At 38.2% G+C, this 15,434-nt stretch overlaps 1 protein-coding gene across 3 annotated transcripts in view; it reads right to left on the reverse strand.

Annotated features, from left to right (window-relative positions):
* MFSD14B (major facilitator superfamily domain containing 14B) overlaps window positions 1–15,434 on the reverse strand; it is a 122,068-nt gene that overhangs the window by 19,536 nt on the left and 87,098 nt on the right. For all 3 annotated transcript variants that reach the window (XM_043486676.1, XM_043486675.1, XM_043486677.1), the window contains 5 exons: window positions 12,383–12,510; window positions 9,999–10,113; window positions 5,870–6,088; window positions 4,896–5,009; window positions 614–685 (listed from right to left, as the gene is read on the reverse strand). In XM_043486676.1, coding sequence (XP_043342611.1) covers window positions 614–685; window positions 4,896–5,009; window positions 5,870–6,088; window positions 9,999–10,113; window positions 12,383–12,510 — 648 coding nt within the window. The remainder of the gene's footprint in view (window positions 1–613; window positions 686–4,895; window positions 5,010–5,869; window positions 6,089–9,998; window positions 10,114–12,382; window positions 12,511–15,434) is intronic.

Below are 15,434 nucleotides of genomic sequence, written 5' to 3' on the forward strand. Positions count from 1 at the left end.
GAATTTATTTAGAGGGCAGCAAAGAAGAAACAGACATAGAGAATAGACTTATGGACATGGGGAGAGGGCTGTAGAGGGTGAGATGTAGGGAGAGAGTAACATGGAAACTTACATTACCATATGTAACATAGATAGCCAATGGGAATTTGCTGTATGTCTCAGGGAAATCAAACAGGGTCTCTGCATCAACTAGAGGGGTGGGATGGGGAGGGAGATGGGAGTGAGGTTTAAGAGGAAGGGAACATATGTATACATATGGCTGATTCAAGTTGATGTTTGACAGAAAACAATAAAATTCTGTAAAGCAATTATCCTTCAATTAAAAAATTAATTTTTAAAAAATGCATATTAAATTCCTCCTAAATCACAACCTCCAGATTTTATTAAAAAGAGAATAATTCTATGATCTGTATCCACATCAGTGGATACAGTGGGTATGATACTGTTCATAACTATATAACATGCTACCATGGCAGGGAAGGAGTGGAACTGATGTAGGGGTGCAAGAGATCTTCATGAACATTTCTTTGCAGCTTCCTGTGAATCTATAGTTATTTCAGATTAAAAATGTTAAAAAAAAAAAAGTGGGGTGGATGGGTAAAATAACACTTACCTGAGCCACAATAGACAGAATTCCTACCATAGCTATGAAAGCTGCAATTTTAACAGATCCAAATCCTATGACCTGTGAAAATGAACACATTTTGCAATATAGACATTATATAAATAATAAGAAATGTTATGTTCCATTAAAGCTATAGAATAAAATAGTTGAGGAAAGTTCATGAAACCTTGACAATGGAAATTTAGGCAGTGCTGAAAGCTAAACCTACTTAACCAATAATTTATAGCTACATCTGTCATGAGAAATCACTGTAAGCAGGCACAACTTAATATAACTAAGATTAGCTACTAGTACAATATTTCTATTACAGGTCTCCCTACTGTTTTCATATGCTTTCCCCCCTACAATCCACCAAGAGCTATGTAACATTATCCACTGCTAGGGAAAAAAATGAAGAAAAGAAAAATTTGATTTTTGATGCTGTCAACATAGAATATGTTCACTTGGAAAGTTAAGTGGCTCTCAACTTTGGCTGCACATTAAAATCATGTGGGCAACAGAGAAAGGGAGAAGGGAGAAAAGAGATGCTGGAACTCACTTGATATCAATTAAATCAGACTCTCTGGGCCCAGACACAGGTATGTTTTAAAAAGCTCCCATGGTTATTCCTATGGAGCAGCCAAAGTTAGCTAGCAATGATTTCTAAGCCTCTTAATCTTAAGAGTAGCTATGAAATGCCTGAAACATTTAAGTTTTAAACATCAAGTTTTTAAAGTTAGTTTGCCATCTATTGAAACTACAAAATCCAGAAAAAAACTTTAAAAACTATTATAAATAATCTTCACACTTCATAAATGATTATCCTGCTTCAAAGCACACAATTAGCTAGTGAAAGAGAGCCAGAACTTCTGGTTCCCAAACCAGTGCTGCTGGCATTAACACTATTCTATTACTCTCCAACTGAACGCAATTAAAAAAATTGGAATCTATGGTGGTGGTGGTTCAGTTGCTAACTCATGTTGACTTTTGCGACCCCATGGACTGTATGTAGCCCACCAGGCTCCTCTGTCCATGGGACTTCTCAGACAAGAATACTAGAGTGGGTTGCCATTTCCCTCCCTAGGGGATCCTCCCAACTCAGGATGGAACTCACGTCTCCTGTACTGCAGAGTCCTTACTGTTGAGCCACCAGGGAAGCCCATATATGTATTTTTTAATTGAAGTACAGTTGACTTACAGTGCTGTGTTAATCTGTGCTATATAGCAAAGTGACTCAGTTATACATGCTATACATTCCTTCTTATATTCTTTTCCCAGGACACTGAATATACAGTGTGCCGTGTACACTGTGCTATACACTAGGACTTTGTTGTCCATTCATTCTATATGTAAATGTTTGTGTCCACTAACCCCAAAAACCTAGCCCATCCCCCCTCATTCCCCCAATAAATATATTTCTAAAACAGCTTTACTGAGGTAGAATTAAAAATACTATACAATCCACCCATTACAAGTGCACAATTCAATTCAATGGTTTTAGTACTGACATGGGCTTCCCTGGGGGCTCATATGGTAAAGAATCTGTCTGCAGTGTGGGAGACCTGGGTTCGATCCCTGGGTTGGGAAGATCCCCTGGAGGAGGGCACAGCAACCCACCCCAGTATTCTTGCCTGGAGAATCCCCATGGACAGAGGAGACCAGTGGGCTACAGTCCATGGGGTACCAAAGAGCTGGACACGACTGCGCAACTAAGCACAGTACAGTATTGATACCGAGTTGGGCGATTATTACCATGATCAACTTCAGAAGATCTCACCACTCTTCAAAGGAACATGGCACCCCATTAGGAATCCCATTCCCACAACTCACCCCACCACCCAGTCAGTAATCCACTTCCTGCCTCTCTGTATTTATTTATTCAGAGCATCTCCTACAAAGGGAATCGTACTATATACGGTTCTGGCTTCTTTCACTTGGCATAACATTTTCAGAGTTCACCAATGTTGTAGCGTACATCAGCACTTCATCACTTTTTATTGCCAAAGAAAATCTGTACATTGCATTGTACAGATGTACCATGTTTGTTGATCCATTTCATCAGTTAATAGGCAGATAAGCTGTTTCTACTTTGCTTCTACTTTTTTGGCTGTGTGAATAATAATTTGTGTTAAGAGTTTTTGTACAGATATGCGTTTTCAATTCTCTTGGCTATATACCTAGAAATAGATTTGCTGGGAACCCTATGTTGGCCACTTTGAGGAACCACCAGGCTCTTTTCCACAGTAGCTACCCCCTTTTACATTCCCACCAGCATGTATGAGGGTTGCCATTTCTCCATACCCTAGGTTGTCGTTTTGTTTTTTTTATTACAGCTTTCTTAGCAGGTGTGTTTCATTTCCTTGATGGGTAATGATGTCAGCCATCCTCTCATGTGCTTATTGGCCATCTGTATATTTTCCTTGAAGAAGTATGTATTCAAAATCTTTTGCCTACTTTTTTAGTTGAGTTATATGTCTTTTTATTATTGAATAAAGTTTTAAATATATATTGGATAGAAGTTTCTTATAAAATAGACGATTTATAAGTAAACACAATTTAAACTAAAAATATATGTGTATGCTAATTGTATGTGAGTTTTAAAAAGTGAGCATAAATACAGAATAACAATTATTCTGACTCGTTTTAACTGTTGTTGTTGACAGTGATATAAGCATATGTATAGGAAAAATGGATGGAGAAGAAAATATTCACTATTGTTAACTATACATGTGAAGAAAGTTGACTTTTTTTTACTTTCTTCCTTGGGCTTTCCTATTTTTCCTATATTATTTCCCACATTAAATGTACATTTAATGATGCATATGTAATTTTCCACATTTAACACCTGGGCTTCCCAGGGGGCGCTAATAGTAAAGAATCCACCTGCCAGTGTGGGAGATGCAAGAGACATGGGTTTGATCCTTGGGTCAGGAAGATTCCCTGGAGTTAGGAAAAACCCCACTCCAGTATTCTTGCCTGGAAAATTCCATGGCAGAGAGCCTGGCAGGTTACAGTCCGTGGGGCCACAAAGAGTTGGACACAACTGACTGACTGAGCACGTGTGCACACACACACACACATTAAACACAGTATCTTACTACTTTTCCCTCTAAATCTCCAGCATCCTCCAACCATAAATGAGTAAAACAAAAAAAGAACTGCTTGAAAAAAAAGCTTTATTTAAATGTGCTACCATATAAAATATTATAGTCTCATACTCTCAGGAAAACTATGAGTGGCAAACTTAACAAATTTTATTTGAAATATCTCTAAAAATAGAGGAATTTGTCTTACGGGGAGGCTTGCTCTGACAAAGTGGAGTAAACCATTAGGAGAAAGACTTCCAGTGAAATCAGTGAAAGACCAAGGCAGGATTGCAATGAAAGGCAGTTCAGATCTCAGCAATCCCAGAGACCTGAAACAGCAGTTGGAAAAGTAAACGTTTTTTAATTGCCTTAAGTCAATTCCCTTTTGGGGGAAAGTATGAAGCATAAACTTTTAAAGGGAGAAAAATCAGAAGACAGAAAAGATTACTTTGGTCATTATTTGTGACCTACCTTGAAGTCCACAGTGGTGTTTTTTTGTTTTTAGTGGGGAGTGTGTGTGTTGGGGGAAGGAGGGGGTGGTTTGCAACATGTGGGATCTTACTTCCCCAACCAGGGATCAAACCTGCATCATCTGCACTGGAAACATGGAATCGTAACCACTGGACTGCCAGTAAAGTCCCTACAGTGGCCTACTGTAGATGGCTAAGCAAACTGGATGTGATCAGACCCAGGGGTCACGGTACTTCTGAAATAAAATTTTACCTCTCTGAAATTTAATGAGTATTATCAAAGATTTAATACATTCTGTTTCTACTAATTCTTTCTGTGTAATTCTCATAATTCTCAAGGAAATTTTTCCCACAGTAAACATTTTATTTTAAAAAATTATTGTACTAGAGGTCTCCTGACTGCTAATTATATGTCAGCAGCTACATTTACAACTAGAAGTAAGTTAACACAGTTTTTCCTCTTACAGCACTGTGTGCTTAGCCGCTCAGTCATGTCTGACTCTTTGTGACTCCATGGACTGTAGTCCACCAGGCTCCTCTATCCATGGGAATTCTCTAGGCATGAAAACTGGAGTGGGTTTCCATGCCCTCCTCAGGGGATCTTCCCAACCCAGGAATTGAACCAAGGTCTCCTGCATAGCAGGTGGATTCTTACCAGCTGAGCTACCCAGGGTTTTTCCATAAAACACTTCAAGACAGATCCCAATCTCTGATTTTCTGGCATTCCTTACTCACCTGCCTGAGATAGAGAAAAAAACTTGAATACTGTCCAGCTTCAGGAAGGTATGAAAGAAAAACAGTGATGCAGATTAATAAAATGGTAGAATCTTTTCCAACTTTCTTCAGTGACTAGAAATAAGCAGAAACAGAAACATAAAAAGCAAATAGATACTGATGTCACTGATATTCTGGGATATCAGCTTCACTGTTTTTTGGTTTCTTAAGGTGGATAACAAAATATGAATGGATTAAAAAAGGAAGTGAGCCTTAACATTAAATCTATTACCACCTCTCTAAGGACATTACAAGTCCTAATTTCAGAGGTACATATTTCAAATATTACAGCCTTTTCTTTACAAAAAATTTTTTTGCTCATCTTTGTTAATAATACTGGTTCACATACTGAAACAGACCCTGAACATACTATGAAAATACTGAAAAATTTTAAAAAACACACTGCTCCAGAACCTTTTAAGAAAATCTCATCTCTTTTCGCTCATAATACAACTCCTTTAAAGCCACAAACATTACAGAGTTTTCATTACACATAAATTTATTCTTTAAAATGTTAATAATAAATCTGCCCACACAATTGGCAGAAAAATACATGTGCTCCAGGCATGGGGTCAGTGGCAAGATTCTCTGACTAGTGACAACTTTTTCAATATTATACCTTTGTCCAAAATCCTTACACCCTTTTCTACACAGGATGTCTGAGACGACCAAAAGGTGCATCTCTTGTCTCTCATGGTAACTGTATACTTCAGTTCAGTCACTCAGTTGTGTCCGACTCTTTAAGAATTATCAGTTTTATATATTCTTTGGTTTACAGTTCACATCTGTCCCTTATTTGCAATTATATTTTTTCTATTTTTACTAGAAAAAAAAATAAACCAGCAACTGCTAGGATGCATGAATCTGCAGAAATGCACATTTATTTGCATGGTTTAGAAAGATATTTAGGAAAGTGTCTTCATGCTTTTATTTACCGCAAAAGGGTCTGCTTGTTTCCAAGAAATCCGGGCTCCCCAGGAGAGAGGTCTCATTTTCTCTGGCAAAGATTCTGGAACAGCCAATAAGATGAAGCAGATGTCTAGAAGAGCTACCACTGTGGCTACTAGCACAACAAGGCTGTCTCCATAACTGGCAGAAAGGTACGCTCCAATGGCTGGGCTGCTGACCAGACTGGCTGCAAAAGTGGCTGAGACCTATGGAGAAAGAACACTCTCACCCAGGGTTGCATCTCCAGCAGGTGCATACTTACATTCCTGTTTCCAACCAGGGACCCACAGGTGCATATCTAAAACCACCCTTCTCTAACTTTAAAAAGACGAAAGAATTGTATTGCACACAACTTTTAAGAATGAAAAGTAATTTTCTTTTAAGAATTTGCTCACAAGTTATTAACTAATTTGAATAACTTTCCAATTCTTGTAGCTTTCTAGAGGTAACTTCTAAAGTTACCTCTAGAAAGCTACACGAATAAAAAAATGATTTATTTAGAAATAAAAATTATAAAACCTTCCCCACAAATAAACCATACATATTTTAATCTTCTGTAATTAGGAAACAGGGACATAGAGAGAAAGGAACAAAAAAAGTTTTTGCAGGGTTGATAACAAAATCAACAAATTACTCAGAAACCAGGCTTGATTTCATCTTCCAAAACTGTGCACTGTTTTACCACTTCATTAGCACTAACTAGGGGTGGAAATCCCTGGCAGTCTTAGAAAAAGTTATATAACAACAACAACAAAAATCCAAAAAGATTTATTGAGGGAGATCTCAAAAGCTTTTTAATTAGAGAAATCCCTGGGCTAGGAGTTTCTGTCATACTGTCACCCCCAACGTCCTAAAACCAAAGACCACTGAGTCAACTGATCACACTTAGAACTTGAATCCATGTGACACTTCTTCACACTGCTTCCCTATAAGCATGTAGAAGGCTCTCTCTATTGTGAAATGTAGTCTGAATGTTCAGAAGCTTAAGTGGACAGCCTTCAAATTACAACCAGACTGAGTGTAAAAAGCACATTTACAAGCTGGTCATCTAAACTTCTAATGGATTTTAATAGGAACTACAGAAATCATTAACTATGGCTGAAATTACGACTCCTGGGTAACCAATGATATTCTTCCTTTATCCACACCCCCAAGTGACTGTAAAAATACAATGTATTGGAAATTAGTATTATACAAAAATTATAAAAGCCAAAAGTTAAAAAATTTTTTGGGGAAAAAAAGGAAGTACATAGAATTCCAATTTGAGGAATAGGAATTCCCTGGTTCAATAATTATTGAGTATTTATATGTGCTAGAAAAATAAGAAAGCAGAGCTCCTGCCCTTAATTATATAGCATTCCAAGTGTAAAGAAGTAAAGATCATAGAGCATACAAATATCTCATTATTTGTCAAAAAGACATTTTTAATTCTTTCATCATAATTCTATTCTTTATCTGTAAGGTAGCTAGCAAGCTTTTTTCCTTTTTCTTTTTTCAGGTTTGTCATCTCAACATCTAACACATAGAGTTAAATGTAAAGGTTAGTCACTGGCCAAACCCTGAGTCCTATGATCCAGTCCAGGCAGCCTTATGGCCTGGAGGACATACTTCAGCAGGGCGCTCCTCTAACTAACTTCTCTCAACATACCTATGAACAGGCATTATTATAACTGGCATTTTACAGATGAAGAACTGAGCTAGAGATAGGGAAACTAAGTCATGATCACTTTGGTTCCATAACTGTCTGTCTCTGAAATCCTTCCTTAAATACTATGGCTTAGCACAATAGCTTTGTGAGGGATTTTTCTGATGAAGGCAAAAGAACAAAAATCTAATAAAACTGAAAAGGAATGAGTGTTTCCAGCAATGTTGAGAAAAGCTTCACAAGTGCAATAAATGAGGCTTCTGGCACCCCTCAACTCTGCTGACCAACCCTCAAAAGCCCACCTTGAACATCCTGCCTTCTTTGAAGCATTCCTATCTGTTTCTCCCTCTGTCCTCCTCCACAGCACTCAGGAGATGCCCCTGTTTTAGGACATGACATGAGAAACATTCAGGGGAGGAGGGAAGAAGGAAGGAAGGAGAAGCAAGTAGTAGCTAGAGGGCTTGGAGAAATTTTTAAACTACTGATGTCTAAAGTCAACAAACTAAAAATGACTGTTGTGTTTTGTGGAACAACAGTAACTGGCATATATGTCCATCACTGATCCATACAATTATTCACTCAGTCAACACTGAATGACTGCTTACTGTCTTCCAGGAAGTGGAATTTAACAGAAAAAATAAGACCCAGGAGAGAAATAACCTGAGTTTTTGGCATTCAGTCCCTCTCCAACCATTCAACAATCCAGTCAGGTTATCTTTCTTCTTCCATCTTCTTACTATAAACATTTCAAACACAGGAGAGTTGAAAGAACAAAATGTACACTAAAGGGGAGCAAAATAAGCTACCCCAAAATGTGCCACTTTGGCATGTGGATTGTTTCAAGCAGAAGGCAATTATGACCCAGGAGACTCAGGCAAAGCTTTTTACCTTTCCCAGAATAGCCTACTGCAGTCCATAGCGTCTAAGAGTCAGACACGACTGAGTGACTGAACTTAACTGATAATGACCTAAAAGAACTTAGAAAGGAGGCCTATGCCAAGAAATACTGGTAAATACTAAAGATAACTTTTTACATTAGATACTAAATACTAAAGGTAACTTTTTATATTAGAAAGATAATACTATGATAAAGATAGTAAGTACTAAAGATAACTTTTTATATGAGAAAGACTTATCTACATGTAATGGCAAACATTTGATTTTCTCTCCTCGTCTTCCTGTGAATTATCTTCCTTCCCTTTGAAGTCCCAGACCCCTATAGTCTTTCTCCTTAAGTCAGGATGGTATAATAAGCCTCAACCACTGACAGTTCTTGAGTCTCTCACATCTTTGTCAGACTCCCACACATATGAAATTAAATTTGTTTTTCTCCTATTAATCTGTCTTTGGTTTTAGTTGCTAAGTCGTGTCTCACTCTTGCAACCCCATGGACTGTAGCCCACCAGGCTCCTCAGGATTCCCCAGGTAATAATACTGGAGTGGGCTGCCATTTTCTTCTCCAGGTTCTCCCCAACTTTATGTCAATTTAATTATTTTGCTCACTCTTCCCTTGTGGCTCAGCTGGTAAAGAATTCGCTTGCAATGTGGGAGAACTGGGTTTGATCCCTGGGTTTGGGAAGATCCCTGGAAAAGGGAAAGGTTACCCCACTCCAGTATTCTGGCCTGGAGAATTCAATGGACTGTATAGTCCATGGGGTCACAAAGAGTTGGACATAACTGAGCGACTTTCACTCCCTTAACTCAAAGAACCTAAAAGGGAAGAAGGGAAAACTTTCCCTGTTCATACCCACATACCCCAAGAGGTTCACACAATGGACACATGTCCACAAATGCTCACCTGTCACTTTTCCCCCTTGAACCACTTAAGTAATTCTCAGAGTTGTGATACTCTGACCTAAATGGCTTCAGATTGCCATCTTTTATAGGTCTTTCTTCTCCTACAGAATCACAACGCCAATATCTTGCCTAAGAAAATTATAAGTGACTTTCTAATATTCAATTACCCCAAAAAGGTCTCCTATAACTTTTGTTATTGACTCAACAATTATTTCCTGAATGAATGTAGCCCTTTTTCCGTAGTGCTACATTTCAAATAAGTGTCTGAGTCACACAACCTGCAATACAGTGACAATGAATTAACATAACTGAGGTTCTATCACCTCTCCAATTCTAATTAGGTGCACAGAGATCTATGATTGTAGCAACTATTTACTGTTTATGGTTCCTCAAGAGATCAGCTAACAAGAAACAAATCAAACCAAATTTAAAAAAAACTTTGCAAGTGACAACTCACATATCCTGCCAATCTTCCAACACTAAAACCAAAGGATAAATCAGTAGCAATTTCTATCTTGCTATTTTTAGTTTCTCACAAGTCTCCTTTTTAATTTCAACTGTTTTGGATTTTCTTTACATAATTAACACTATTTTAATAAAAGCTCACTTTCTAGTAAATTTTTAGTAGAGTGTTTATTATTTCTCTGGTTAAAAAACATAATCTATTATCTTACCCATCCATAAGCAGTACTTCGCTCATGTTCCTGAGTGACATCAGCTACATAGGCAAATATCACAGAGAACGTGACTGAGAAGACTCCAGATATGGAAATCATTGCAAAATACCACCTATAAAAAGATTATTTTAAGCATTCATAAGAGAAGTAGTAATATACACACTTTTATAATCAAAACCAAAGATATCATGTAAAGGCTATAAACCAAAATATAAATTGTAAAAATACATGTATATTTAAAGATATAAAGGACAACAAATAAAATTATAATCAAGATGGAGAGGAAGTAGAAACATACCAATATTGTCATTGCTCAAGGGGTGTCAGTACATACAGTTAAAAAAAATGAAAAAGTATGAATATGCAGTAAAGTTAGTTTTAATGGCAGCCAGAACAGAAATGAAACCTTTCTAAATTTCTGAAGTTTTAGCTGAGAAAAATACATATACACAAAAGCAGGAAGCATTTTAAAAATTAATAAGACAAAAAAATTTCTACCATATAAAATAGACACTTAACAAAAATCTAGTTAAAATATTAGCCAACAGAATTGCATAGAACAAAAAGTAGTGTTTTAATTCTAGGATGTAACGATGTTTCAATATTAGAAGTCTATTAATATAATTAATCATGGTAATAGATTTAAGGAGAAAATTCAAATCATCTCCACTGATACTAATGGCATCAAAACTTGATATTCCCTTGATTTTAAAAAGGAAAATCTCTAATCAAAATAGGAACTAGTATTTTTCAACCCAAAAGCTAGTTTGATACTCAAGGATGAAACATAAAATTTCCTTCATATACATGAGGAAGATAGGTCCATAATCATCACTTTTATTTAACAATAATAAAAGATTTTTATGCATTAGTCAATACAAGCAACAGAAGCAGCAGCATGAAAACTGGAGAGAAGAGATAAAATCATTTTAAGATTATAAAGAAAACAATTGTAAGATATTGAGAGGACACTGAAAATACAAAAAACCTAATGCATCAGAAAAGCATGACTTGTTCTTGAACAGAAAAATTCAATACCAAAAAGTATTTTATAAAAGTTTATCTGGTAGGAACCAAAATGATTCATTATAGGTACCCAACACATTTAGAACACGACAAATGTTGACATAAAATTCCTATCAGATAACCAAATGAGAGTATTCACATTGAGTATCCCTCAAATCTATCAATTGCATTTAAACCCTAAATGACTGAAACACAAAAGACCCTTTCATTCTAAACTGTGTTATTCACATAGGAATAGCATCTCAGCAACAGGAATTCTGGCCAAAACATCATTCTTTGGGCTCCAGAAAAACTAAGTTACAGCTCAGGTACAAATTTCAACACATTTTTATTAACTAAATAACCTTGGTTATTACATGCTAATTATTCTCTCCCCATTTATCATGAAAAAGTAAGATCAAATTAAAATTCACATTATGATTTAGAATAGGCTACTGGTCATAATACAGTACACACTAAAGTGACTCCTGCCCCCTTTTAAAAAATTAATTTATTTTTGTCTGCACTGGGTCTTTGTTGCTGGATGCAGGCTTTCACGAGTTGTGGTGAGTGGGGGCTACTCTCCAGCTGTGGTGGGTGGGCTTCTCACTGCGGTGGCTTGTTGCGGGGCAGCAGCTCCAGGGCACGCAGGCTTCAGTAGTTGTGGCACACAGGCCTGCCTGCCCAGGGGCATGTGGAATCTTCCTGGGCCAGGGATGGAACTAACTTCCCGTGCACTTCCAGACAGAATTCCAACTGGACCATCAGGAAAAGTTGGACTCTTGACTTTTAATGCAAACTATGTTCATGGCAGTGCCCTAGAACAGGGGTCCTCACCCCCAGGCAGCGGACTGTGGCCTGTTAGGAACCGGGCCACCCAGTGAGAGGTGAGCAAGAGAAGCCTCACCTACTGTTCCCCATGGCTCCCCACTGCTCACATTACAACCGGAAACACACACCCACCCCTCCTTGTCTGTGAAACTGGTCCCTGGTGCCAAAAAGCTTGGGGATCGCTGCATGAGCTGACAAAAACTACACATCTGCAAAGTCAAATGAGCCACAACTGAGTGAGTACAGAGACTGTCTGCCCCCTCCCAGGACCCAACCATGTAACTTACCTCATGACAAAAACAACGGCCCTTAGAGACATCTTTTATTTCTATTTCTTCACCTAAGTAACTATCTTAGACTTAATTTCATGTCCTCATTTATAAAATGGGCATGATGGCAACTGCATACTAGTTTTCAGAATTAGCAAAGAGTTCAAATAAAAATACAGGTACAATTGCTCTGCAAAGGTTGAAAAGTGCTCTGCAGACGTATTGTCCATATGTGACCCCAAACAGACAGTCATGATGGAGGGCCCAGTCACTCACCATGGACTGATTCTCATCAGTGGAATTGGGAAGCAGGTGAAGAAGACAGTGCCAAGAAGAAAGGGCTTCCTTCCCCACACATCAGACAGTGCGCCTATGAGTGGGGCACTCAAAAAAGAGAGCAGACCCTGGAGAAGAAAGCAGAAGCAAGGGTCAAATTTATAATGTGATCCCCAAATTACTTATAATTTTCATTTTCTAAATGAATTTCTAAATGCTCTAATTCATTTTCGTGGCTCTGAAACAGAATAATTTGTAACATTAAATACGATCTGTTTTTTTTAAAAAAATTCTAACAAAATTTGTAAGCATGCTATTTGAGAGGGAAGAAAAGGACAAAAGCTTGTTTTCTGAGTGCAACTGGAAAAGTGAGGTGATATGAAATATATATACTCACAGCTGGCCCTTTATGTGAACACATACCAAAGGTATGGGAAGAAGTCAGAAACTTAATTCATTTTATAAATACATACAACATATCTGTTACATGCAAAGCTCTGAATTAAGTGGTGAAATGAAGACACTCAGATGAATACATACCTTCTGCCCTCAAAGGACTTGTAAGCTAATAGGGATAAACAGGATGAATGTGCATATACTTAATGTCCATAAAAGACGTAGATTCTATTTGTCTGATGAATTTAGGATAGAGATAATGAAAAGTTGCAGGCTAAAGGGAAGCAAAAGCACCACCATACATAAGCAAAGGAAGTAAAAAAACTCACATTTATCACTTCTTCACAATTTGCCAGTCACTCTGCTGGCTGACCACTCCATATCAATTTCCTTTTTGATGTCAGGCCCTTGAGGCCACAGGCCTGCCTCTCAGATTCTGTTGGTGCCCCTGTCCTCCCTTTAGATGCTCTGCCTATATGCATGGCCACCATCACCTACATTATGAACAGCTTTCCAATCTCTCTTCTGAGTTCTGTGTCTACAGTCAAATGTGCTTTCCTACTTGGAGATTTAACATGCGCACTGTTCCCTATAAACCTGACCAAACACCTACACTTCCCATCTTGGCTAAGAAGCTGTCCAAAGCTTCCCCATCATTCCTTCACTCCCCAAGGTGATTTTTCAGACCATTCTCTTATAATGACTTCTCTCCATCTATTCCTTGCTATGATGCATTTCAGCATTTCTTGCCTGGATTTAAATAAAATTATCTTCTAACTGTTCCCTGCCCCTGGTTCTACTTCTTTTTAATCTGTCTTCCACATAACCCCAAGAGAAACCTTGATGAGCTGCAGACTTCAGTTTTTTGATACCTTGTTTAAAATCTCAACTGTGCAGAATTGAAATTCTTCAAGTGTATGAACTCTGCTTTCAAATATTAAAATTAAAAATGAGTGGTGGAAACCCAAGATAGATAAGAGCAGGGAGATGGTTGATAAATAATGAAACTAGGTGACGAGTACATGGGTGTTTATTATCTTATTCTCTCCTTTTGTATATCTGAATTTTCATAATACATTAAAAAAAAACTCTTCAGCACAGCATACAGATAGAACCCTCCAAAATCTAGTACCTAGCACACATCCTGGAGACGGAAATGGCAACCCACTCCAGTGTTCTTGCCTAGAGAATCCCAGGGACGGGAGAGCCTGGTGGGCTGCCGTCTTTGGGGTCGCACAGAGTCAGACACGACTGAAGCGACTTAGCAGCAGCAGCAGCAGCAGCACACATCCTATGCTTTGGCAATACGCAATACTTCTTAGTTTTCTGAACATACTACTACATTCCTTTGTGCAAATGGGCATTTGCAAGGCCCCTGCTGTGCCTGTAGGCATCTTCCACACTTGGCTCTGGTAAACTACCAGTCATTCTTTTCAACTCGGGGCCAGGAGTACCTCTGCCTCTATGTTCTTAGCTACTCAAATATAATTAATAATGCTCGTTTTTGCAGGGTGCAAAACAAATAACTCCTGTCCCCACCCTGGCACATATCTCTTCTATTGTAACTATAATACTCTATTACAATTACTTGTTATTTGTCTATCTTTTTTATTAGATTAGAAATTGAGATTAAGGTCAGAGGAATGGTTTCCTTTCGCCTCTGTACCCTTGGTACCTACCACACAGTCTGATAATAAAGGCTTGTAAAGAGGTTTGGTAAGCTGAATAGAACTTTTATGAGGAAATCAACTCATGTTTCTAAGGCTGAGAAGAGAAAGAACAGGATTCTAATCCCCTATCAGCCACTAGTAAACCCAGAGACAATGGGCCAGGAGACGGGTAAACTGAAGCAAGGGGAGGTCAGACTAAGACTCAGTGGAGGGGAGGAAAGCGGAGAAGAAAAGCATTTGACTCCTCTGAAATAAAATATTAATCTATGCCTAGGTATCCTTGGAAGAAATGCTATAACAAAACTAGACAGCATATTAAAAAGCAGAGACATTACTTTGTCAACAAAGATCCTTACAGTCAAAGCTATGGTTTTTCCAGTAGTCACGTATGGATGTGAGAGTTGGACCATAAAAGAAGGCTGAGCGCTGAAGAACTCAGCGCTGTGGTGTTGAACTGTGGTGTTGGAGAAGGCTCTTGAGAGTCCCTTGGACCGCAAGGAGATCAACCCAATCAATCCTAAAGGAAAACAATTCTGAATATTCAATGGAAGAACTGAAGCTGAAGCTCCAATATTGTGGCCACCTGATGGAAGAGCTGACTCATTAGAAAAGACCCTGATACTGGGAAAGACTGAAGGCAGGAGGAGAAGGGGACGACAGAGGACTAGATGGTTGGATGATATTACTGACTCAATGGACATGAGTTTGAGGAAGCTCGGGGAGATGGTGATGGACAGGGAAGCCTGGAGTGCTGCAGTCCATGGGATTGAAAAGAGTTGGACAAGACTGAGCGAATGAACGAGGCATCAAACCCTGAAATTTATAAGACACATTGGATTTCCAGCATTTGGTCTGTTTTTGCATCAAAAGAGTTAAATGATCTCTTTAACTAAGAGCTAAACAACTGCAGAAGCAGGGCTGAAATTCACGACTTGCAACATCAGTTTTATAAATTTAGAAAAGAAAACATTTTACATTGCTTTAAA

This window comes from Cervus canadensis, chromosome 14 (assembly GCF_019320065.1).
Source record: "Cervus canadensis isolate Bull #8, Minnesota chromosome 14, ASM1932006v1, whole genome shotgun sequence".
Taxonomy (NCBI): Eukaryota; Metazoa; Chordata; class Mammalia; order Artiodactyla; family Cervidae; genus Cervus; species Cervus canadensis.